Source organism: Pleuronectes platessa, chromosome 9 (assembly GCF_947347685.1).
Source record: "Pleuronectes platessa chromosome 9, fPlePla1.1, whole genome shotgun sequence".
In the NCBI taxonomy this organism is placed as follows: domain Eukaryota; kingdom Metazoa; phylum Chordata; class Actinopteri; order Pleuronectiformes; family Pleuronectidae; genus Pleuronectes; species Pleuronectes platessa.
Genome location: NC_070634.1, coordinates 26,788,363 through 26,811,361, shown reverse-complemented (window position 1 = coordinate 26,811,361; position 22,999 = coordinate 26,788,363). Strand labels below are relative to the sequence as shown.

Sequence of the window (22,999 nt, the reverse complement as noted above, 5' to 3'; positions counted from 1 at the left end):
AAATCAAAATCACAGCTCAGTTAAGTTTTTGGGAGAACTTGAAAACCAATATTGTGTCTTTATAGTTTTAATTGTTTTCAACTATCAAATTATATTTTCCTTTGCTTAAGATGTTAATAAACTGTGGTGGTGACTCTTTCACATGACTCAAATTGGACTTTCAAATTTAAGGAAGGGGAAAAAAACATGTAAATGGGTATAAATGTATGTAAAATTACAAACTAATGAAATATTTGCTGCTTTCTATATTGTATGGGCTTTCTATTAACAATCAGGTTGTTCTTAATTTGTTTTCCAAAAAGTATTATAAATAAAGAAAGGTATCAAACATTTATTCCATAAATCAGACATAAAATCCATATGACTTACAAACAGGGAAACAGGGGTTCCTAGGCATATAACCTCACTTTCTAAAGTCATGCACCTGATACAACTTAACATTGACTTGTAAAAACATAGTGGTGTTACATCAGTGCTTTCTGAAAGCAATTAGAATTTGCCATTGCTTTATCATATCAAACAGTCAGATTGTACAACCAACATACAAGCTTTACGTTTGTCCGTCTTGTTCGTATTGAATCTCGTTCTGCAAAACACTGTGTTGAAACAAGGGGTTAAAGCTCTTCTTTCTTCTTTAGGATTATCTGCCGCACCATTTCAGCTACTTTAGGTCGGATTTCTTTCACAGGCACTTTTGGTCCCCATGTGTCCACCACTTTGCCGTTAACATCAATCAGATACTTCCAGAAATTCCAGTCAGGTTCTTTTCCAGAAGCCTCTGCAGAAAGTCAGAGAAGAAGAAAACAAAGATTTTAAAAACATTCTGTTTTCCCCCTGAATTGTATTTCTTGAAGTAAAGAGCCCCCAATAAAGGTGACACCACCTTTGACTTGTTTCCAGCATTTTACAAAACTTTGGATCCGTAGACATTTGGTAGATTACATCCTCAAGAGACACAACCGTTTTATTATTTATGCCCTTTTTTCAGAGCTTCCAAGGACGTTATGCACTTTTAAAAAATATATAAAAAAATGTTATTGTTCTAAAGCTTTGAATCTTCCTTTTTTATTACATCACTAATCCCTCACATATGTTGCTTTCCCACGATGCCTTTAGAATTGATTATCATTTGTTAAAGAAAGTAAACAGGGTGTGAACGTGTGTGTACCATCAGTGGCACTTAATCATTCCTTCCTTTTGTCTCTGCTATTGTTTGCTGACTCACAACAAACCTCTTCTTCTTGCAACTCCTATTGCTGCTCCTAAACTACTACACCTTTGTAGGAACCAGCACAAATAAACTCTTCTCATGTGGTAAACACTTTGATACCTCCTCATATGATGTCAGTACATTCTGTGTTTTGTATTCCGTGTCATACTCATTCTCGTCACTTGTATGAGATCCACCAGGTTCCACTGTCTTTCATAGAACCCTGGTTGACTTTCAAGCTAATTTGCTTCATGTGATTTAAGAAAGAAATAACACCAGCATGTCATGTCACTCACCGACCAGGTACTTGTAGACATTGTTGGCTCCAGTTCCGACAATAGAGATTTTACTGAACAGGGGGAAGGAGACGCCGTAGACTCTGCGCACAAAGCTGTCAATCTCCTTGTCGCTGCCGGGCTCCTGCTGCCCAAACTGGTTGCAGGGAAATGCCAGCACGTTGAAGTGATATGGCCCAAAGTCCCGCTGGAGCTGCTGCAGGTCTTTGTAGTGTTCCTCTGTGAAGCCACATTCACTGGCTACATTCACCACCAGGGACACCTGAAGCCACAGAAACTTACTGTAAAACTAAAACTGAGTGTCAGCAAACAACACCCAGGGGAGTGTCAAGAGCTGTTTCACACCTGTGATGTACAGAACAGGCTCTGCACACGTCATCAATTTGTTTGTAAGCATGTTTTCAGATATGAATACATGTCAAATAAGAACAGTTTTATTGGAGCTGCAGTTTAAGACCACACAATATTTTACTTACTTAATTTGCAGTGATATAAAACAGACAAACCAAAACTGTTATTAATTATTAAAGGTTGAGTGTGTAGAATTTAGTGACATCTAGGGCTGATGTGTCATGAGATGAAACACGCTAGTGAAAACATCACTGGGATTATTTTATCTTCAGTTTCTGCCAGTAGATCCCCTTCACCTAAATCTTACACACTGGACCTTTAACTAATAACTGATTTAATGTGTCTAAAACTGCGATGTGTCTGGAAAACACTTATTTTCATCTTTGGATGATAATGGACAATAACGATTCTTCTTTCATCTAATACCACTCCCATGAATACGTATTTTTCGTTTTATTTATTGATGTTTACCTGTTTATCTTACATGTTAGTGCAGAGGTCATTGATGCACCTCAGTACAGACACAGCAGAGAAACTGTTAGTGCAGGTTACTACATGTTACAGCTTCATGCTTCAGCTCAGTCAGCACAGGAGAGTTTGGACAGAAGAGCAGCTCATCACAGATAAAGTAAGTTTATGCTTTCTCTGTATTTATCGTCTCTCAGTCTGACCGCACGCTGACAGACTTGTGATACCGTAATCTAGGGAAGCAATTTGAAGTCGGACAAATCTGATAATGCACCATGGGATTTAAAGGAAACATATTCTGCTCATCTTACGGGTTAATAACTTTAATTTGTGTGATTATTTGTGATCATGTGACATCACTTCATCTACACTTCTTCTGACGAGGTGTTTCAGGAGCTTGTGTGTGGAGGAGCTCCCTTCACCACAGAATATCTCATTTAATATGTATGTTCCACTAAATCCCAAATAGGAAACACTATATAAGAAGTGCTTTAAATACTGTGACTAACTGTGCGGTCATGGGAGAATCTGGAACCATGTAAGGTCAGTCGGGAGGATACAATTTTAAGATTTTTGAAAAGGTCAGGTAGGAGAACTTCAGCTCTGTAAAATAAATCCTGTGCTGCCCACAAATTGTATACTTTCTCTATTTTGTTTATTGCCATGGGTTTCTCAATTGTGTTCTAGAATACTTTTGAAAAAATGGTTTTAATTTTACGGGAATAGAGTCACAATTTATTGGTTCAGAGTGTTAATTTTAAGAGAATATAGTACGAATTGAATGAGGACCCCCCCCCCCCCCCCACACACACACACACACACCCCCACCCACACACAATTGTAAGAGTTTAACATTTTAAAACAACGAGAAGCAAGTGAATATTACAAGAATAAAGTCACAATTTAACGAGGGGGGAAATGTAACATTAAGATAATAAAGGCGGAATTTAATGAGAAAAAAAGTTTTAATGTGACGAGAAAAAAGTTTTAATTTACCAGGAATAAAGGGAAACAGCAAGTTTAAATTAAGTGGCTCCTGATAAACCCAGAGAACATTGTTTGTGTGTTTCTTTCGTAAAAGGCTTCGGTACCTGCTGTGAACGGAGACTCTGCTGCTCAGGCCTGATGCCACGTAGACCAGCGGGGCTGCATGATGGGACATCAGCTGATCCTCTGTCTACAGGGTTAGTTACTACAGTCGGACAGGAGACACGGAACAATAAGAAGTTCCCATGCAGAGTTCATTCATGCAAAGACTCGAGACATGCAGAGAGAGAGAGAGAGAGAGAGAGAGAGAGAGAGAGAGAGAGAGAGAGAGTCTGATTTATAAGTCTCACCGAGCCCCGGTATTTCTCCAGGGAAACTAACTTCCCTCTGCTGTTCACCACCTTGAAGGTGTACATGTCTTTCTGTTTGCTCTCAGTGAAGCTGAGAACAGTCAGTAGGACGGTGAGAAACCCGGAGAGCATCATCTTCTCTGGAAACTGTTAAAATCACCATGCACCAGATCTGCAAAGTCCTGCAGGAGTCAGGCTGCACACACACTGTCTATGTGCTGCACTTCAAAATAAAACCCCCCATTCACTTCCTGTGCACCTTCATCATTTCCCGGAAGCAAACAACCACATGAGATGGATCAAGCAGGGAAATAAGACCAAAGACCAGGGACACAGTCCAAAAGAATAGAGTCCTAATTTAACAGTGAACAGGAGTTTAATATGACAAGAATAAAGTCACAATTCAACAATAACAACGGTTTTAATAATACAAAAATAAAGAAAAAAGTAATAGAGAGAAAGCGAAACAGACGGTCAAAAAAAAGAGAAATAGAAAGGGAAAGAGATAGAAGGACCGGGAAAGAAAAAGAAAGAGAAAGAGAGAGAAGGACAGAGAAAGAGAGAGAGAGAAGGAGAGAGAGAAAGAAAGAGAAAAAGAGAGGACAGAGAAAGAAAGAGAAAGAGAGAGAGAAGGAGATAGAGAAAGAGAGAAGGAGATGGAAGGAGAGAGAAAGAAAGTCCTTTACTACACAATTGTCCTTGAACGCAGCGCGCGCCTCTTTATCGCCACTGTAACTCCCAGCATGCAGCGCGGTGGTGAACTAACATGGCGGCGGTTGTTGTGAGCGGGGCCGCGGGACCAGAAAAACAAGAAGAGGAGCAGACGCGCGGAGGAAGTTAGACCGTGACACCGGAGCAGCTTCCCGGCGGTACCGGGACTCCTCTCCCGCTCCTGTGGGTCGTGTCGGCACCGGGCGTTCGTGGGTTTAACCACTCGGTTCCGGGACTATTTGTTATCGCAGCCGGACCGGGGCTCGGCGGCTAACTGCAGCTAGCTCTGCCGGGGCAGCTAGCGGAGGAGTCGGCTGAGCGGAGAGCCGCCTGGGTGTCACCGGGAGCCCTTCAGAAACAACGCGGGGGATCCTCTGCTGGTTTTAATGGTGAGCGTTTGTTTGAGTCGATCCTCTCCGTGTGCTGTGGTTTGTGTCAAAGTCTGCCCCCCCCCCCCCTCTCACCTGAGCCTGACTCGGCTCCAACACCTCCAGTCAGGACCATTACCACCAGTGACCCGGATCAAACACCTCCAGTCGGGACCAGTACCACCAGTGACCCGGATCAAACACCTGCAGTCGGGACCAGTACCACCAGTGACCTGGATCAACACATGCAGTCAGGACCAGTACCACCAGTGACCTGGATCAACACATGCAGTCAGGACCAGTACCACCAGTGAATCGGATCAAACGCCCCTGCACGGCTCTGCCTCTGTGCACATGGGGCGTGTTGGTTTCCAGCAGCTGTGGAAAGTACCTCGGTTACTGCAGTACTTGTACATTAAACGGCTCAAGATACAAATGGACAACACCTCCTCCTTTAGCTTATAATAATAGTAATAATGATAACAGCAATAATAATAGTAAAAGCCCAAAAGGAGCAATCTTTATGTAATATAAGTACTTTAACTTTTAACATTTAAGAAAATTGATGGAGGATACGTGTGTACTTTTACTCAAGTCTCATCTGAACCTACCTCTGCTCTACCCCCCCCCCCCCCCCCCATCACGATGTAATGTAAAAATTTAAGCAAAATCTCCACTAAATAGATGACATCACTGCTTCTGTTCCTCTCCAGCACTATTTTCTCTTTAGTATATGCTTGTGTCTACTTCTCCATCAGTGATGGGATGTAACAAAACACACTGACTATTTTTTTTTACTTAAAATAATATAATAGTCCTTAGTAATTAAGTCATCAGTAAAACACAACAGGGAAATGCCAGAGTGAGTCCATGTAAAGATGTAGCAGGGGAATGTGTGGAAGCCTCACAGAGAGCGAGAGGACGTGCTGATGATTCTGACACGTGATGGATGTGAAACTGGAAGAATATAAATATCTCAGGATGAAGAAGAGGAGCCGTACGCGTAGAAGACGAAGACCTCAACTTGGAAAGACGAGGAGATTCCAGATCTTTTGGTGACGCCGACGTGGATGAGCTGTAAACAACAACACAACAGATTATATCCAGACCCACTTTTACAGAGCTCATGTCGGAGAAATGCTAAAGAGGCTGTTTACGCATTGATGCATCACTATTAAAAAATCTAATTCTGTCACTAAGTTCCTTTTTAAGATAATAATAAAGACATTAGAGTTAAATATCAAAAGATGATGATGATATCAGATAAGAGTTCAGATTTTATTTCCTGTTTTTTACGGCTTCAGACTTTGACTCACCGAACGGTTATACAAAAGTAAAGGAGCAGTTTGCCTTAAAGGAACTTTAATTAAAAACATTTAATAATGGGTTGCATAAGCTTTAACTGTCAAGCCTGGGACCCCTGACTTCACCAATCTGTGGCATCCTTCAGTAGTGAAGCTTTTCACTGCCTCTTCAGTCCAGTCTCCTCTTCAGGAGGTGAAATGCTGCTCTGTTGTGTTCAGCGACTGACTTGGCTGCTCAAAAACCTTCCACTTTTCCCCCTGATGAAGTCCTTTGTTGTGTTAGTGGGTCATTGTTGTGCTGTTGATGAAGTTTGCGTCACTTCTCCGTAAACTGGCAGACAAAATGTTTGTGTAGACTTGTGAATTCATTCTGCTGTTCCCAGCGTGAGTTTTATGTGTAAAGATTCTAACACAGTTCCAGATATGACACCACATCAAGCTTCACAGGAGAACTTTGTCTTGGTCTCATCAGGTCAGAACACTTTGTTTCAGAGCCTTGTGGCTCGGCTCCGTACCTCTTGGCAAACTTCAATCAGGATTTACAATTATTTATGCAGATGAGTGGTTTGAATCTTGTGGTCCCCCTCTGATGCCATGTCCATACCAGTACGTTTTTGTTTGAAACTGTCACTTTAAAACTAACACATTGTGAATATGAGGAGGCTACCAGCACCCAGGCTGCATCCAGCATGCAGACAGCCAGCGCTTGTAGAGCACGTCCCAAAACCTCACCGGTGTTACTCCTGGCATCGTTTACCGCTGCCACGCCAGGAGTGACAAGACTAGTAAGAGATGGAAGGACATCACCTGGCAGGATAGGGTTCTGCTCCCAAAACGTGAAAATAAAGTAATACTGTGATATAATCCCATCCCTATGCAAGCATTGACAAATACAGTGAGATATATGTAATTTTACTTTGAATAAAGAATTTGATGAATTCTTCACCAGACCTTGGGAAATCTGTATTTCGGCCAAAACAAAAAAATATTATTTATCCTTTCATCTGATTTTTGATCTATCAACTGGCGATTTAGCTTTTGAAATATAACAAATTCTTAAGGAAAATCCAGCTTTCATATTCTGAAAGACCAAAGATGTGTCATTACATAATAACATGCAAGAGAAACAGCTCTAACCCTATAATCTTTCATTACTTCTCCACTGCCATTGTTTGATTATTGACAGATCTGAAAGAATGTATTCATATGTGAAAACGTTGAACAAACACGTGTGTGTGTTTTTACTAACGCAAAAAATGCAACTACACCACTATTTTGAAAAAAGATGGATTAACCAAACAGGATTTAAAGAATAGAATGACAATTGTTTTGTTTTCTGTTGGATTTTATTCTTTATACGTTTGTAGTAAAAATCTTTTTATAAACTCGTTACACTCAATGTATGTTCACTTGTGTATTTGTTTAGTTTTCTTCAACTGACCTGGTAAAAAAAAAAACGTACAGGCTGTCTAAATGCTTTGTGTTGTGTTTCTCCCACTACTCAGATTGATAGCCCTGGTTTATTGTTTTTTTTAATCTAGATTTCAGGTGGCCGGCCTGCCTGGTAATCCTCAGCGTGGTGTTGACTCCACCAGGGACAGCAGCAGCAGCTGGACAGGAGGGATGGATGAGTCCATAGGTCCAGTAAAATCCGTCAATCAGACTCAGAGAGGAGCCAAAGCTTTGTCCAGCGAGAAGTCCTATAAAGAAGCTCCTGCGCAGAGAGAGGGCCCCAAACCGGCACCTCGCGGCAAAGAGCACCTCACCAGTGTGAAGGATGACCAGATTATAGGCAGCCAGGGGAGCCGTGGGCCAGGCAAAGGCACCACAGACACGCCCCAGGAGAAGAGGAGAGGACGGCCGCCCAGGCTGAATAGACTGACTGGAAGAACAAGTTCTGGAGAGAGAGGCAAAGGAGCAAACTCACAGCAGCAGCTGACGTCACAGGTTCCCGACTCCAGCGCCTATTTTTCTGCAGACAGCAACCCCTCAGCAAACAGAGAGACCACCTCTCCTGTTGTGACTGATGCACCTGAGGGGGGGCTCGCAGTGCAGGGCAGGAGCTCCATTATAAATCCTGCAAAGGAGAAGTCCCATGGTAGGTTTGCACAATGGTTTTCCTGAGAGGGTAGTTTCTTCGTCACCAAATGTGGGTCAAGTAAACTGCATGTTCTTGGCTGTTGTAGGGGGGATGAAAGCTGCAACATTGATGCATCGGTCTGATGAGGCCACAGAGGTGAGACCCACTGTGGAGGAAAGACCCCTGACAGAGCAACAGCTGGGCCTCCGACAGGCAGAGGAGCGCCTCTACAGAGACTACATCCACCGACTGCTCAAAGTTAGTAACTTATCCATGTATAGAAAACGCCTGGGAGGCATTGGGTGTCTGTCAGGGGACAGTTGGTCTCTGTATCGCATAACTATTCTAACTCATTTAGTTAAAGTCAAAATTGGACAAAAACAACAACTGACTATGAAATTCAAATATCCACGTATGAGTGTACATAAGAATGAGAAGGGAAAATACAATTGCAGATGTGGTTGTTTTTAGCAGAATCTTTCAACATCAGCTCATGCTTATTCAGGTGCATATTGCAAAGCTGGCCTTTTCTTCAAACATGTCTCCTTCTGAGTGAGCCTTGGTCAGCAGCTCAGCAGGAACATCGTCTGGATCAGAATCTTTTTCAGTGTTTTCCTCAATGAAATCTGTAATCTGCTTTAATATCTCTCCCATTGCTTTGGTCGTCAATCATCGTCTCAAACGCTTCTTTAAAGTCTTTTTTGCAGACTGAGATTCCTGGAAAATGCATTTTATTGTTGATGGATATGATGTTTATTGTCTCGACAAAATCTTCAAACTGCGAGAGAACATAGCAACTGATGGTTTTTGCTTCTTCCTCTTTTTTGACAGCAGTCCCCCGAGTATCCAAACTATCAATACCTATGCAAGCTCTGTTCTGTGCACATTGAGAACATTCAAGGAGCACACAAACACATCAAGGAGAAGAGACACAAGAAGAACATCATGGTACGGGTATTATATTGTACTTTGTGTTGGCTGTCCTCGGACTCAAATTTTGTTAATGCTCTTTGGAAAAAAAAAAGGTTTAGGATTCAGGTATTTATATTTTCTGTCCAGGAAAAACAGGAGGAGAACGAGTTGCGTGCTCTGCCGCCGCCCTCCGCTGCCCAGCTCGGGGCTGTGGACGCGGCCGTCATAGAAACAGCAAGACAGCATGGGATCTCCGAGGAAGACTTTGAGGTTCGGAAGGCTGTGGTCATCAAGATGGAGGAGATCATAAAGAAGCATCTCTCAGGTTGTAATGCTGTGATGTCGTCCAGCTTTGTCTTTTATAGTGTTAAAAAGGAAGTTACTTGATGAATGTTTGAATTTAAAGTCTCTCTGAGATGAGACCTTCCTCATTCTCTGTCCGGTTATTCTTCAGAGATGGCAACAGCCAGTGGCAATCTGTCAATCCAGATAAAATCATAATACACTAACAGACGAGAACAAGATAATATCATAAAATGCTGTGAGGAGTAAAACCAGATGAAAATGTAGGATTGTAAACAATTCGTATTGTTAGTGTGTTAATACAATAATTATTATTAAAAATATAATAAAGTGATCTATCTATAAAACAGTCCAAGATGTATTAAATAAATAAACAAATAAATACACTTAATAAAATTGTGTTTAAAGCCTTTGGTTCTTGAGGTTGCTTCAAGAAGATTCTCTGTACTCTGCTGCCCTCTTCAGGATGACTGTTCCAGATAAGTTCAAACATATATTCAGTTTAGTCAGTGCATATTTTCTAAATATCTTTCCCTCTGTTTTGCAGCTTGTTGTCTCCGTCTCTATGGTTCATGTCTCACCCGATTTGCCTTCAAGTCAAGCGACATCAATATCGATGTGACGCACCCTCCCTCAGTGAGTCAGCTTCTAGTGTTTCACGAAACAAAGAAAGTGTTCTCTGTAATAACACACGTCCGTCATTGTCACTCTCTAATTACTTCTTTCCGTCCAGATGACACAACCCGAGGTCTTGATTCAAGTGCTGGAAATCCTCAAAAGAAGCCGTGAGTGCTTTTGTGGTTGCGGTTAAGACATCAGATTTAATCGCATGTTCATTATATGCTGAAACCGGCTCCTCTTGTTGGTCTGGATTTCATGAGGTTGCCTTGTATGTGTCAGATGGTATTTGCAAGGTGCATGAAATGTAGACACAGCAGAACATTTTCAAGATGCATTGCTTAGAAATTCATAATCTACGTTGATCTTGTATAAAAAAATAAATAATCCTTTAAGACCGTATCCATAATTATTGTCCGCGTTGTTGCAGGTAATTTATGTTTTTTTTAAACTTTCCTGAAGTTCATTTTCACAGTTTTGTTTCTCCTCTTCAGCGGAGTTCTCTGAGGTTGAGTCAGATTTTCACGCCAAAGTTCCTGCAATTTTCTGTCGGGACTCAATCAGGTGAGTGTTGGTTTCAATGCACATGGTTTCTGTTTTTTTTTAAATTTATATTCCCTAATTTTTAATTAGTTGTCATATTTTCATTCATACCAAGAAAGGGAGTTTACTTAAGTTTTAGTTTGCAGTATGTAGTTATCATATAATAATTGTTATTATAATAATGTATTTGTTTTCAACTTTCAAGGACATTTTATGACTACAACTTGGTCAGTGCTACAGGGATCCTCAAAATATCTGGTCGCATTCAGGAAAAATTACATTAAAGCCCCAACAAGGAGTTTTGAACTGGTCATCAAATGGTCTTAGTTCAATATTTCTGCCTCTGTATGAACTAAAATGGCAAATGAGACAACTGGGGAGATATGAGGAGGGGAAAGTGTGGTTTCCCATACCTGAATAAATGTATTTAATGCTCAATGGTTTTGTTCAATCAGTTATAATATTGTTAGAAGATTTTCTTTACTTACAAATGGGTTCATATTTTATGTATATTCATTTTTATATGAATATGTTCAGGATTTGTGTCTTGTTTTTAAAACTACTTCCAAAACAAATGTCTGTGTCTGGACCGAGATTTTTAAAACGGGTCACAGTGGAAACGCCACCGCCTCAGTCCACAGAGTCGCAGAGATCTACAACAATTAAAAGTTTCTTGTAAGACCTTCAACAATGAGCAGCATTAAGTTAATGTCCAGAGTCAACAGCCTGTTACTGCCACACCTGGGCAGTAAAATACAGAATTAACTAACAAGAACCAGAAGCACTCAGTAGATATCAGCCTTCTAAATATTCTAAAGAAAGAATTCCATCTTTATCAAATCAGCTACAAAAATGAATTACTACTTCCTCTGCTCATACCCCACCCTTCCACCAAGTTTCCATGATATCGGCACAGTTTTAGTTTATTCTTGCTAACAGACCAACAGCAATGAAAACATAACTCCCTTTTAATAATGTCTCCAGCGTTTCATTGCTGTCTTTCTTTACCTCCGTGCAGCGGCCTGATCTGTAAAGTGAGTGCAGGTAATGACATCGCTTGCCTCACCACCAATCACCTTGCAGCCCTGGTGAAACTGGAGCCCCGATTGGCCCCCCTGGTGCTGGCCTTCCGCTACTGGGCAAGGGTAAGGCAGCGAGCGACTGACACCTCAGGAGAAATAGAAATGATAAAGATATTCAAGTGAATTTTAGTGTTTTCTTATTTTCCTGCACATTGCAGCAAAGGCTCAACGTCTGAGTTCTTTTTTAAACTTGCTTTTTAAAGAGTCACTCAATGATACTTGACACGTTTCAAAGGAGGATACTAGATTTTTTACATTCAGAACACTTAACAGGAAAGAAACAGAGAAAAATGTGTGTAATTTGTCTTAATATTAAAAGTATAACAAGTGATTATTTTACAATTGAACCACTTCATTTGTTTTGATCTCTGCAGCTGTGTCACATCGACTGCCAGTCTGAAGGTGGCATTCCCTCGTACTCCTTCGCCCTCATGGTCATCTTCTTCCTGCAGCAGAGGAAAGAGCCCATCCTCCCCGTCTACCTGGGCCGCTGGGTAGGTGAAGTGTTGCACTCTTCACTCTGCTTCCCCCCTCCTCGGCTTTTGTTTTTCTTTCTCTTTATTATTCTTAACAGTAGCTGAAAGTAGAGTGATAACAGGAAATGAGGAGGGAGTAAGATGGAGACTGACACCACATCCTCTCCACGACTCAGCGTTTCTTCTTTTTTAAACCTTTTTCTAAACGCATGAATGAATGAGAGGTAGAGACCCAAAGAATGGGTTTTTAAAGAGTTCAGGGTAAGAACCGCTGATCCTCTTTGAAAAGGGTCTGTTAGATTTGTTCAGGCCTCTTATCAGAATGCGGTTACTCCCAACTGGTTGGAGTCGCAGGGGTCGACCCAGAACTCCCTGGAGGGACATATCCCACCAGGCCTGGATCCCATTAGCATTTGTCACATTTAGTTGCTCATAGACGGACATACAGAGTTAAATGGAAAAAAAGTGTAAATATTTGTGAATTTATCTTCCTGGCTGCATACTTTATAACTTCTTCATAATAGCATAACTTATATTTAGTGCCGTCGTGCTTGCTCCCCAATATTTGTGGTTCATGACCTATTTCTAAATGAGATTTTATCTTCAAGACGGGTGGAGTTGTTTTTGACGCCCTCAGGCTTTAGTGCGACGAGTTCCTTGTAGAGAATATTATAAACATCCGACCACAGGTTTCCATGAATAGCATCCCGAGGCCAGAATGTCATTCTGCGGTTAGTGTCATGACTCCACCTGGGGAGTGTCACAGCTGCCTGTTGTGCTGGTTAAACCGGACGGATCGGACGACTCCCACGTGAATCAGTAGCTTTACTGCATGGTATCTGCAGAGAATAATGACAATAGTGAAGCTAATTCAGGATATGAATTTTCTAGATCTAATTTACCGTTTTTTTGATTGATATTTAAGAAAAATTAATCACTTTAATAATTCACTGTGATACACTGGGTTTAACTGCTAAGTGTTGCTGCTCAGTAGTTTTATAGTTTTAAAGGACAAACTCCTTTAATTCTGTACAAGATCTGAGTTAGATTTTTTATGTTAGAGCTTAATGTCGAGTATTGCTTTTGAATAATAGTTCAGTATAATTATAGACAATTTTCTAATTAATAACCGGCAGCAGAGGCCCCATTAGTGTGGCATGTACGAGTCTAAATACGTAAAGGAGGAGCAGGTTTATCCCGTCTGTCGAGTCTTCTGAAGGAGCTACCTGCATGAGCCACGCCACTCAGAACGTGCCTGCACCAAACCATTGTCACAAATCTGCGGCGTTATTATAGTTATTAGAATCATGATCACAAGTTCTCTTGTTTATGGTCAGGAGCTTAGGTTATATATTTGTCATTTGTTCATTTAATTACCTTTTTTAGAAAAATCAAGGAAAATAAAATTGTTATTTTAGTTGATGCTCAGCTTTGAAGTTAGGGAAAAAACGCTGCTTTGGATTTTCATGCAATTTGGACCCCGAGCCTTTCTTGCGATTAGAAAGCCTGTGAGTCTAAAACATGTTGTGTTCAGGTTTCTCTCAGATTAAGCTCAACGTGAAGAAACTGGAAGCCAAAGCTTCCCTCATACAAATCCACTTAAACCAAATGATCATTTTCAGAATCCATGAGGTGGCTACACTGTTTTTACCTGAAGCATTGAAACCAAAGATGCGTAAGACTTGAGCGGCAGAGCGATTTTATCCCCGTGGCATTTAGTGATAGGGTAAAGTTCTCAGTAGTATGTGCGTTAGTTCATTGGTATCATTTTGGTTCTGAAATGTTTTTTCCAGCTTGGTGTACTTGTTTTCTTCAGCCAATATCAGGATTTATATTCTGAGGAAATTATTCTGCTTGTTGTGGTTTTTAAATTGTTTATATGATGAAGTAACATTTTTACGTTGACTGGCTTTGGACGACTTTCACTTTTCTGTCATGACGTAACGGCTCTTTAAAAACAGTCATGTTTTTTTTACACGTCCTCTCTGATAGCTTGACTTTCTTTTGCGTTGTCAGATCGAAGGCTTCGATGTGAAACATGTGGATGAGTATCATCTAACTGGAATTGCGCTGGACATGTTTGTGCGATGGGAGCACAGACCTCCGAGCTCCACAGACGGACGAGGGGAGACCAGAAACGAGGCCAGAGGAGGAGGTGGTTCCAAACCGGAGAAGAGCAAACTGGATGATTCTCATTATTCTGAGGGTTTGGTGAGTCACATACAGCACACGCAGTATGAGGGTTTAGAATTCTTCTCCTACTCTTATGAAGGACTGTACTGATTATTCTTCTCAGTCTGCTTTTAACTAACCCTCAGTTACCTCCCCTCATAGACCCGTTTAACCTTAGACCTGGGTAAAGATGTGACGTTGGGCCAGCTGTGGTTGGAGCTCTTGCGTTTCTACACACTGGAGTTTGCGCTTGAAGAATCCATCATCAGCATCCGCTTAAAGGTTCTCCTCTCTAGAGAAACCAAGAACTGGCCTCGCCGCAGGCTCGCTATTGAAGGTAGGAGACCTCTCTGTTGGAAATTTCTATAAAGGCTTTAAGACAAAAACAGAACTTCACTCTGTGTTTGTGTCCTTTTCGTTTTTAGATCCGTTTGCCTTGAAGAGGAATGTTGCACGAAGCTTGAACAGCCAAATGGTTTTCGAGTACATCCAGGAGCGCTTCCGCTCCGCTTACAAATACTTTGCGTGCCCTCAGAGACGGGGTCACCGGGGCCCTCAGAGAAGCAGAGGAGTCAGCAAGCAAGAACTGGAAAATAAACTGGAAGGAACGGAGAGGAAGGAGGCCGCATCTGTGAGCAACGAGGAAGACGAAGAGAGGGGTGAAAGAAGTCAGAGAGGGCAGCAGAGGATGAGGGAGGATGAGGAGCCTGAGAGCGACGATGAAGATGGTTCTGATTTTTCCAAAAAGAAAAACGAGAGGACTTTAGATGCCAGCCTCATGGACCTGGTTCTCAATGAGGGGAACAGACCCTCCCTCTGTCCCAATGGCCTGCTGGACAGTGACGAGGAGGGGGAGGAGGAAAACGATGAATCAGAGAAGGACGAGAATGTTTCATCGGAGGATCTGCACTATGTGTTTGATAAGATGATTTTCACTGGTGGGAAGGTAATAATGTTAAACACCATTTCCCCTTTTATATGAGTAATATAATATATAACAAATATAAGTCAGCCAGAGATCCTAAATTCTGTAAATTATACTTTATACTAGTGCAGTGGCCATTTCAAACAGTTTAATTTTTTTTTGCCTGGCCTGTGTTAGTGCTGGTTGCAGCTTCTCTTTCTGAACTGGCAGCGACTGACCTCAGAACCTTGAAGCTGCTGCACATCTGTTTATTCAATGTCCGGTGAAGTTGACTCATTACGCTCGACCTCACACTGGAGAACCAGTTGTTGTTGCTATGAACGTGCTGCGTGATCAACCTTAAGAAATGTTATTTTTCAAACAACGCAACATGTCACAATGTTTTTGTCAGTGAGTTTTTCTAAAAGGTCAAGTTCACAACATTTGGGACTTTTTGTCACTTTTCCCCCTTCCAGCCTCCTACTGTTGTTTGCAGCATCTGCAAACGAGATGGTCACCTGAAGGACGATTGCCCCGAAGACTTTAAGAAGATTGAGCTGAAGCTTTTGCCTCCCATGAACGAGCGCTTCAGAGAGATTCTCGACGGGCTCTGTAGACTGTGCTTCTGTACGTAGGCACCAGGGCAGTTCTGACTCTTCTCTCACTTTATGCTCTCTTTAGGAAAACTCTGTATAAAACCTAAACACGCCATTACAAAACTGATAATTGACATTTTCGAACAAAATGTGATCTCTTCTACTTTTGAGTATCACTGGGCTCAAAAAGCACGAAACCAGTTGGCTATATCGATGAAAGTTGGTCAGACTCTATAATGAGTCATGTAAAAAGTGTTCTCAGCTTTTCTCTCAGCCACAACTTGAAAACCTTCTATATCACTGAACCAGTGTAATCAATATTAAGCGATTTTAAGGGTAAACCTATTTATTATCCTTACAGATTTGCTGCAGATTTTTTTCTAGATTAAATCTTGTCATCTTCAATGTCTTGTTTTTTTCTAAATCCTGCAAATCCTCCGTTTACCACAATTACGCTGATGAAAAACAGACGGGGCACATTTTCTGAACCTAAAATCATTAAATGTTTAATATTAAATAGACCCAAACAGCTGCTGATACACATTATTTTGTTTGACTGACTTAATTGTCTCTGTTTCCTGCTCTGCTGTTCATAGATGAACTGTCCCCAACACCTGTAGAGCAGCAGAAGAGGGAGCAGATCCTCGCAGGCCTGGAGAGGTTCATCAGGAAGGAGTTCAATGGTGAGCACTGAGGTTGAAGTGCAGCTCGACACATGTTCCTGAAGTTCATCTCTGAAGGGAGAACCAGGTCTTTTCTTTCTGTGTCTGCAGTCAAGTATTTTACTACCTCTGCTGTTTGTTGTGTTAATTCTCAGTTGTTGTTTACTGTTGATGCCTCCTCAGGTCATTTCTAGTTTTAAGCTTTCCAGCAGTTAACAAGACGTAATGATTCTAAATCTCTTCCTGTGTCTGAACCCGCAGATAAAGTTCAGCTCTGCCTGTTTGGTTCCTCCAAAAACGGGTTTGGTTTTCGCGACAGTGACCTGGACATCTGCATGACGCTGGAGGGGCATGAAACTGCCGAGGTAGAGAACCAATCACACAACAGCTCTGACATTTGACGCAACTCAACGATTCCTCAGCGGATCAGAGACGTGACACCGGTTTTCTGACACTTGTGTCCTAACAGATGCTGAACTGCAAAGAGATCATTGAAGGCCTTGCAAAGTTGCTAAAGAAGCACACAGGTGAATTCACCGTGAACAAATCTCTACCGCTTCATGAAAATGTGATGTATGTCAAGTATGGACCCGATAGACTGTGATCTCCTAAGCTGCTTTCAGACATGCACTGAACTCTGCAGATCCTCTGCATTTCCTCCAGAGGAGGTGCATGTGTAAACGCAAAAGACAGAGTGAGTAGTATAACGTCTGTAGAAAGACAGAAGAATCTAATTTGAGACAACACACAATTTTTTTTTTTATAAAATACAAAAGAAAACCAACATCTCCTGGTGAAAAGGCGGTTACACACACGTAGAAAACCCAAAGTTGTGTAGAGAGTTTGTGTTGATAAGAGCTCACAGCGGTGATCACATGATCTCTGCAGCGGAGTTAATTCATCACTTCTCGTCTCCGTCTGCTTCCAGCTCGCGCCTGAATAATGCAGAGGATTTGTTGCTGTTGTGAACCTCCTGCTGTGTTGTGTATGTGTGAAAGGCAAACTTCGGGTAAAGTCCGTACCCGATTCTCTGGACTTTACCCACAGGTCATGTCTGTAAACGGCTCTATTCTTTCCATCGTCACAGGTTTGAGGAACATCTTGCCTATTACAACAGCTAAAGTGCCTATTGTGAAGTTTGAGCACAGACAGAGTGGTTTGGAGGGAGATATTAGCCTTTATAACACTCTGGTGAGTGAACAAGGTTTTCATACCAGAATGTTACGTGTTTACTGATGAGTGCTGTGAATAAAAGTGGATGTTTCACCTCTGTAGGCTCAACACAACACCAGAATGCTGGCTGCGTATGCAGCCCTGGATCCACGTGTGCAGTTCCTTGGATACACAATGAAGGTTTTTGCAAAGGTATGTCAGAGAAGACTAACTGATGTAGCAGCTCTAAGCACCTCTGCCTGCTTGATGAGAACATCCACACTACTCTCTGTTTTCAAGCTCCTAACAGGGAGTCGTTTGCTCCTTTTTTTGGTTTGAGAACTGTGGTATGTTCAGGCAACAATGTTGACTTTTGGAAGTAAGAATTCCACATAACTCTTCTCAGGCCCAACAATCCTCTTACCAAACTATATTTAAATGTACTACATCCAGATTTTTCATCAAGATCCATTAATTGATTTACTCAAATGTTGAAAACCCAAAACATTCCTGGAACTGCCCCCTGATCCAGACCCACACCAGAATTGAATGGGTTCTTACTGGCATCATGTTTTACTCCTCCACAAAATCTCATGGAAATAAATCTGGTAGTTTTTGCATAATCCTACTAATAAACAAAAGCTGTTTTGGTGCCTCCCCGGATCAGTGTGACTGGTCTTTTTGGGATGTCCTGTGATTTCGAGGAGCACTTGACGACACCTCAGAGTAACTGTCTCTAACTCTCTGTGTCCACAGCGCTGTGACATTGGAGATGCATCCAGAGGAAGTCTATCATCTTACGCTTACATCCTGATGGTGCTTTACTTCCTTCAGCAGAGGCAGCCCCCAGTCGTCCCTGTCCTGCAGGAGGTACCTGTCACTGATTGATCACTGCAGCATCTTGAATAATCTGAACCTGTTTGATGTGTTTTAGTTTTGAATCACCTCTCAATGATGTTTTTCTAGATCTTTGACGGGCAGACTGTTCCAGAGCGGATGGTCGATGGCTGGAATGCTTTCTTTTTTGACAACATTGAGGATCTGGTGCGTTTAATGAAAACGACTTCACAATAACTGAAATCAACGCACAGTGTTGTGTTCTCACCTTCCTGTTGCTGTGGAAGTTTGTAGTCAGAGTGTTTTGTTGTGTCCACGCAGCGTCGGCGTCTCTCTGTGCTGCAGCCGAACACGGAGTCGGTCGGGGAGCTGTGGTTGGGCCTCCTGCGCTTCTACACGGAGGAGTTCGACTTCAAGGAACACGTCATCAGCATCCGCCAAAGGAAACGCCTCACCACGTTCGAGAAACAGTGGACCAGCAAGTGCATCGCTATCGAAGGTGCTGACAGGGATCAGCTGATTGTCTTCACCTGCTTCAGGCTCGTCGGCCCTTCTCATTCATTTGTTCCTCTCCACAGATCCCTTCGATTTGAATCATAATCTTGGTGCTGGAGTTTCTCGCAAAAGTAAGTGCTTCTGTCCGGCCATGACGACCAGTAGATATTCCCAGCTCATAACGCTCACGTGCAACAGGTACACAGAAAGTGCCTGCTCGCAAGCACAGTACAAACAGGGACACGGCGTTTTGGCACATCAACACCGGCGTGCTCGTTTTATTTTAGATTTCTTTTTAACTGCTGTTGAATTCTTGTTATAAAACATTTTAAAACTCCCCTTGTCCCTCACGCTGAGTCTTTTTTTCCTCCTGCAGTGACAAACTTCATCATGAAGGCTTTTATAAACGGCAGGAAGTTGTTTGGAACTCCTTTCTTCCCCATCCCCGGAACTGAAGTGGTGCGTCTTTCCCAAAAAATCTGATTAAATGTTAGAATCTAATTCTGTCGGCTCCTTGTCTTGAGGAACCGGATCCTGATTCGTGATCTTAAACGTCTGCTCCCTCTCTCCCGTGTTCTGCTGCAGGACTTCTTCTTCGACTCCAAGGTGCTGACAGATGGCGAGTTGGCGCCCAACGACAGATGCTGCAGGATCTGTGGGAAGATCGGACATTACATGAAAGACTGTCCGAAGAGACGCAGGTTGTCCATCTTTCACTCAGGGACATATTTCTCTCGACTCAAAGAAAACACTAGAAGAAAATATATTGAAGTAATAAAAATGTAAATAGATTCTATTTATTGTGAAACTTCATCCTACGTTTAAATTAATCAGAGGGAAAAACATCTAACACGAAAAAAAGGTTTATTTTTAGCTGGTTGGATTTTTACTAACAAGATTATACTGAGTGAATCTAACAGAGGTCATTAATGTGTAACTGCGAACTAGCTACTAACTAACTATTAAACTTATGTTAAATACGTTCAGATTTAACGTGTCCCTGACGTTTTATTTGTCTTTACCAGGATAAAGAAGAAGGAAAACGACAAAGACGAGGACATTAAAGAGGAGGAGCGCGAGTCGAAGGACAGACGCTGTTTCCAGTGTGGGGACATGGGTCACGTGCGGAGGGACTGTCCCGAGTACCGCCACCTCAAGCAGAGGCCTGCCGGAGCACCAGGTGACCACAGACTCCCAGAAGCTTCCTTCACAAGTGAAAGCAGCCTCACTCATTAATTCACATCAGTTTAGTTTATTACGATCCCCGGTGTTGAATAACGGTGCCCCCTCTTCACAGTTCCTCACATGGTACGAGCCATGGTGAGCTCTCAGTCCATCCCCATCCCGCAGGCGGCTGCAGAATGTCCTGGGAGAACCAGACAAGCCTCCGAGTGTGTGAGTACAGCCAAGTTACAGAGAATCATTAAAATACCTTCTCCTGTAAACTTGTGGAGATGTCCATCCAAATACTGTGAAAGGGAACTTCCTGTAAACTGAGTGAAAAATTATATTTCATGGTCACTTCATGGGAGGTTAAGGTTTAAGATGTTTATTGAGTATGAGCGATAGATATTCAGGAGATGGTTTCATCAGTTAAGGCTTCACTGTACAATGCAGCCACTGAACGACTAAAAACTATATTTGTCATAATCACGAGTAAAATGTTCATGAAACTATTTCAACTTTAATTGTTCTCCCGCTGGAAGGATCGAATATAAAAGGTTTAATTTAATTTACGCCTCTAATGCTTTTTCCTTTCTTCTTGTTGACAGTCGGACGCTCGGCAGACTCCGCCCTTCTCCCCACAGCCCGGCGCTGTCCCTCAGAGTTCCTCCCAGTCCTCCGTCTCCCCTCAGTCCTCCCACAGTAAGACCAGTTCTGCTGGTCCCCCGAAACAGCCCGCTCACCCCCAGCTCCCCCTGTCCCTCTTTGGCTTCCCCAACTCTCTTCAAGGCCAGTACCACCCGGGGGCGCTCACCGCACTGGGGCTTCTGCCCCCCCACCAACACCAGTCCCAGGGGCCGCCTCGTCACCCGGTTCACATCCCCTCCACCTCCTGGCCCATCCATGGACCGGTCCTCTCCACGTCCTCTAACCCCGCCCCCTCCCCACCCGGCCTGAAATTCGCTCTGCGCTCTGCGTCTGGGACTGGGAGTCCCTCAGGCTCCGGGGTCGGTCCCAGTCCCATGAACCTGAACGACCCCAGCATCATCTTCGCTCAGCCGGCGGGGGGGCGGATGGGCATCGGTGGGCCAGGACGGGAAGGACACTGGCACAACCACATGGCACCACCTGGGTCACTCATGGGAAATGGCACTGTTGTCAAGTCAGGTATTCACGGGTGAACTGTGGCGGCACCGTGTCTGTGTGTGTCTGTGTGTGTGTGGGACTATGTAACTTTACACTAACTCCACGACTCTGAGTCCTGCGGTCATTTAACGTTCCATCAGATTCCCTCCTTTTTATTTCACCATTTTATATTTTTAAAGATCTAGACATTTACCATTTTTACAAGAGAGAGCTGGACAAAACTTAAGATGTCACATATTTTTATAAGAAAACACATTTTTAATTTACATCAGTCAAATATACACAACAAATTAAGACCCGACAGATATAAATTAATTAAAACATACATTTGTCATGGAGAATTTAACAGCTTCAAAAACTAGTGTGTAATTTGTACACTAAACTTTAACGGACTCGATCCTAAAATACAATTTCTTGTCCGATTCATTTTTGTGAATTTAAACTTGTTTAGAGGTTTATGGATCCTCAGCTGCTGCATCGAGCTAATGTGACAAAGCAGATCACATTTAAATAAGTCAACAAATGAACAGATTTTTCCCACATGGAACTTTTCACTCACACAGAAACAAGGTGTTGAGCTGCTTTTTAAATATTTTCACGCATTTTACACGGGTGAGGATTTGACGAGGAAATATGTGTGTTTTCAGTGAACTTTGTCTTGTTTGTGAGTCAACGAGTGTGTATTTCTCATCCCGTCTCTACAGACTCAGGTCACCCGGCCCAGTTTGTGGGTGTGAGTCAAGGCCCTCGTGTGTGGGAGCACAATAAACCCCCCCAGTACGCCCTGCCTCCATCGTGGCCCTACAGGATGCCCCAGAACTTCATCCAGGGCAACGGAGGCTTCCAGCCGGGAAAACCCTTCATGCCCCAAGGTCAGACATGTTTAAAAACCACCACATGACGATGATTCATGTTTTTATTCCTGATTCTCTTCTGACAACGACCTGACGTTTTGTTTTCATCCTCTCGTTCTTCAGGTTCTGTGGTGAATCCAAACCCCAACTTCCCTCTGGTCCCTCACGTCCGACATCCAGTCAACCTGAACTTCCTCCAGCAGAAGAAGTGAACTTTCATTTGAATTAGGTTCATGGTCAGTTAACGCAGAGCGATCCACTCTTTGCATTATTTGATCGCAGGAAATTTTTTAAATGAATTTTATCATTTTTGTACAGTTTTTAGGTTTTAGTTTTTGTCTCATTACATTGATTTGTGATACAAATGTAAAATATTTTAATACCCCCGTTTTTGAGGGGGTCCAAAAGTGTTTTTATTTGATGTGTAAAGTAAGCAGGACAAATGTAAACCTTTATTTTTATTAGCTGTATTCATACTTTGCTTGCCGCGAGATGAAGGCTTTGAATAGACGTTTGTTTTAAAACAATCTAACATGTCCCGTCAGTATTTAGCGCCAAACGCAGGGAAAGCAAGAAAAAAGGGAAAAATATCAAATATACAAAAAGCTACAAAAAAATAAAGAAAAAAGCGAAGAAGCTTGTTGTGTCGTGTGAGTTCATTTGTTTCTATCAGTGTTTGTAAAGATGGACGAAGGTCATGAACTCTTCTGCAGTGGGTCGCACTCCCGGGGTCGTGACCCCCTGGACACAAGCCACAGAAAGAGGGTCGCGACATGATCACCAAATATATATATAATATATATAATATATACTCAACATATATACATTGAGATCTTTTCCTTCGGGAGGTGAAAATATTGTTTCCAGTTCCGCTCCTCGGGGAACTCAGAGGTCTCAATGAAGTGAAGAATGTTTCTGTGATAAATCCGTAACAACACAAGGCACCAAGATGAGAAAC

The 22,999-nt window shown here is 42.4% G+C and overlaps 2 protein-coding genes across 5 annotated transcripts; one reads left to right on the top strand and one right to left on the bottom strand.

The window, feature by feature from the left end:
- Nucleotides 1-316: 316 nt before the first annotated feature.
- gpx7 (glutathione peroxidase 7) lies at nucleotides 317-5,019 on the bottom strand. Of its 2 annotated transcripts, XM_053430319.1 has the most exons (4): nucleotides 4,838-5,019; nucleotides 3,417-3,517; nucleotides 1,507-1,768; nucleotides 317-778 (listed from the first exon to the last, which is right to left on the bottom strand). In XM_053430319.1, exons 1-4 carry the CDS (start codon nucleotides 4,875-4,877, stop codon nucleotides 615-617), a joined length of 567 nt encoding a protein of 188 aa, XP_053286294.1. In that variant the 5' UTR covers nucleotides 4,878-5,019; the 3' UTR covers nucleotides 317-614. The 2 variants fall into 2 exon arrangements, with proteins under 2 accessions (XP_053286294.1, XP_053286295.1); XM_053430320.1 differs by lacking the exons at nucleotides 3,417-3,517; nucleotides 4,838-5,019 and adding an exon at nucleotides 3,663-4,372.
- Nucleotides 3,969-22,677, top strand: tut4 (terminal uridylyl transferase 4). 3 transcript variants are annotated; one of them, XM_053430317.1, is made up of 30 exons: nucleotides 3,969-4,762; nucleotides 7,587-8,143; nucleotides 8,232-8,383; nucleotides 8,960-9,073; nucleotides 9,185-9,362; nucleotides 9,888-9,976; nucleotides 10,074-10,125; nucleotides 10,453-10,522; nucleotides 11,520-11,646; nucleotides 11,958-12,077; nucleotides 14,076-14,270; nucleotides 14,394-14,568; nucleotides 14,657-15,177; nucleotides 15,612-15,762; nucleotides 16,328-16,414; nucleotides 16,655-16,758; nucleotides 16,863-16,920; nucleotides 17,481-17,584; nucleotides 17,669-17,758; nucleotides 18,302-18,415; nucleotides 18,512-18,589; nucleotides 18,704-18,881; nucleotides 18,961-19,008; nucleotides 19,254-19,336; nucleotides 19,463-19,578; nucleotides 19,903-20,090; nucleotides 20,175-20,272; nucleotides 20,650-21,208; nucleotides 21,892-22,059; nucleotides 22,165-22,677. In XM_053430317.1, the coding sequence occupies exons 2-30, from the start codon at nucleotides 7,669-7,671 to the stop codon at nucleotides 22,251-22,253; spliced, it is 4,581 nt and encodes a 1,526-aa protein (XP_053286292.1). In that variant the 5' UTR covers nucleotides 3,969-4,762; nucleotides 7,587-7,668; the 3' UTR covers nucleotides 22,254-22,677. The 3 variants fall into 3 exon arrangements, with proteins under 3 accessions (XP_053286292.1, XP_053286291.1, XP_053286293.1); XM_053430316.1 differs by having other exon boundaries at nucleotides 8,957-9,073; XM_053430318.1 differs by having other exon boundaries at nucleotides 3,970-4,762; nucleotides 8,957-9,073; nucleotides 19,903-20,057.
- The last annotated feature ends 322 nt before the right edge of the window (nucleotides 22,678-22,999 follow it).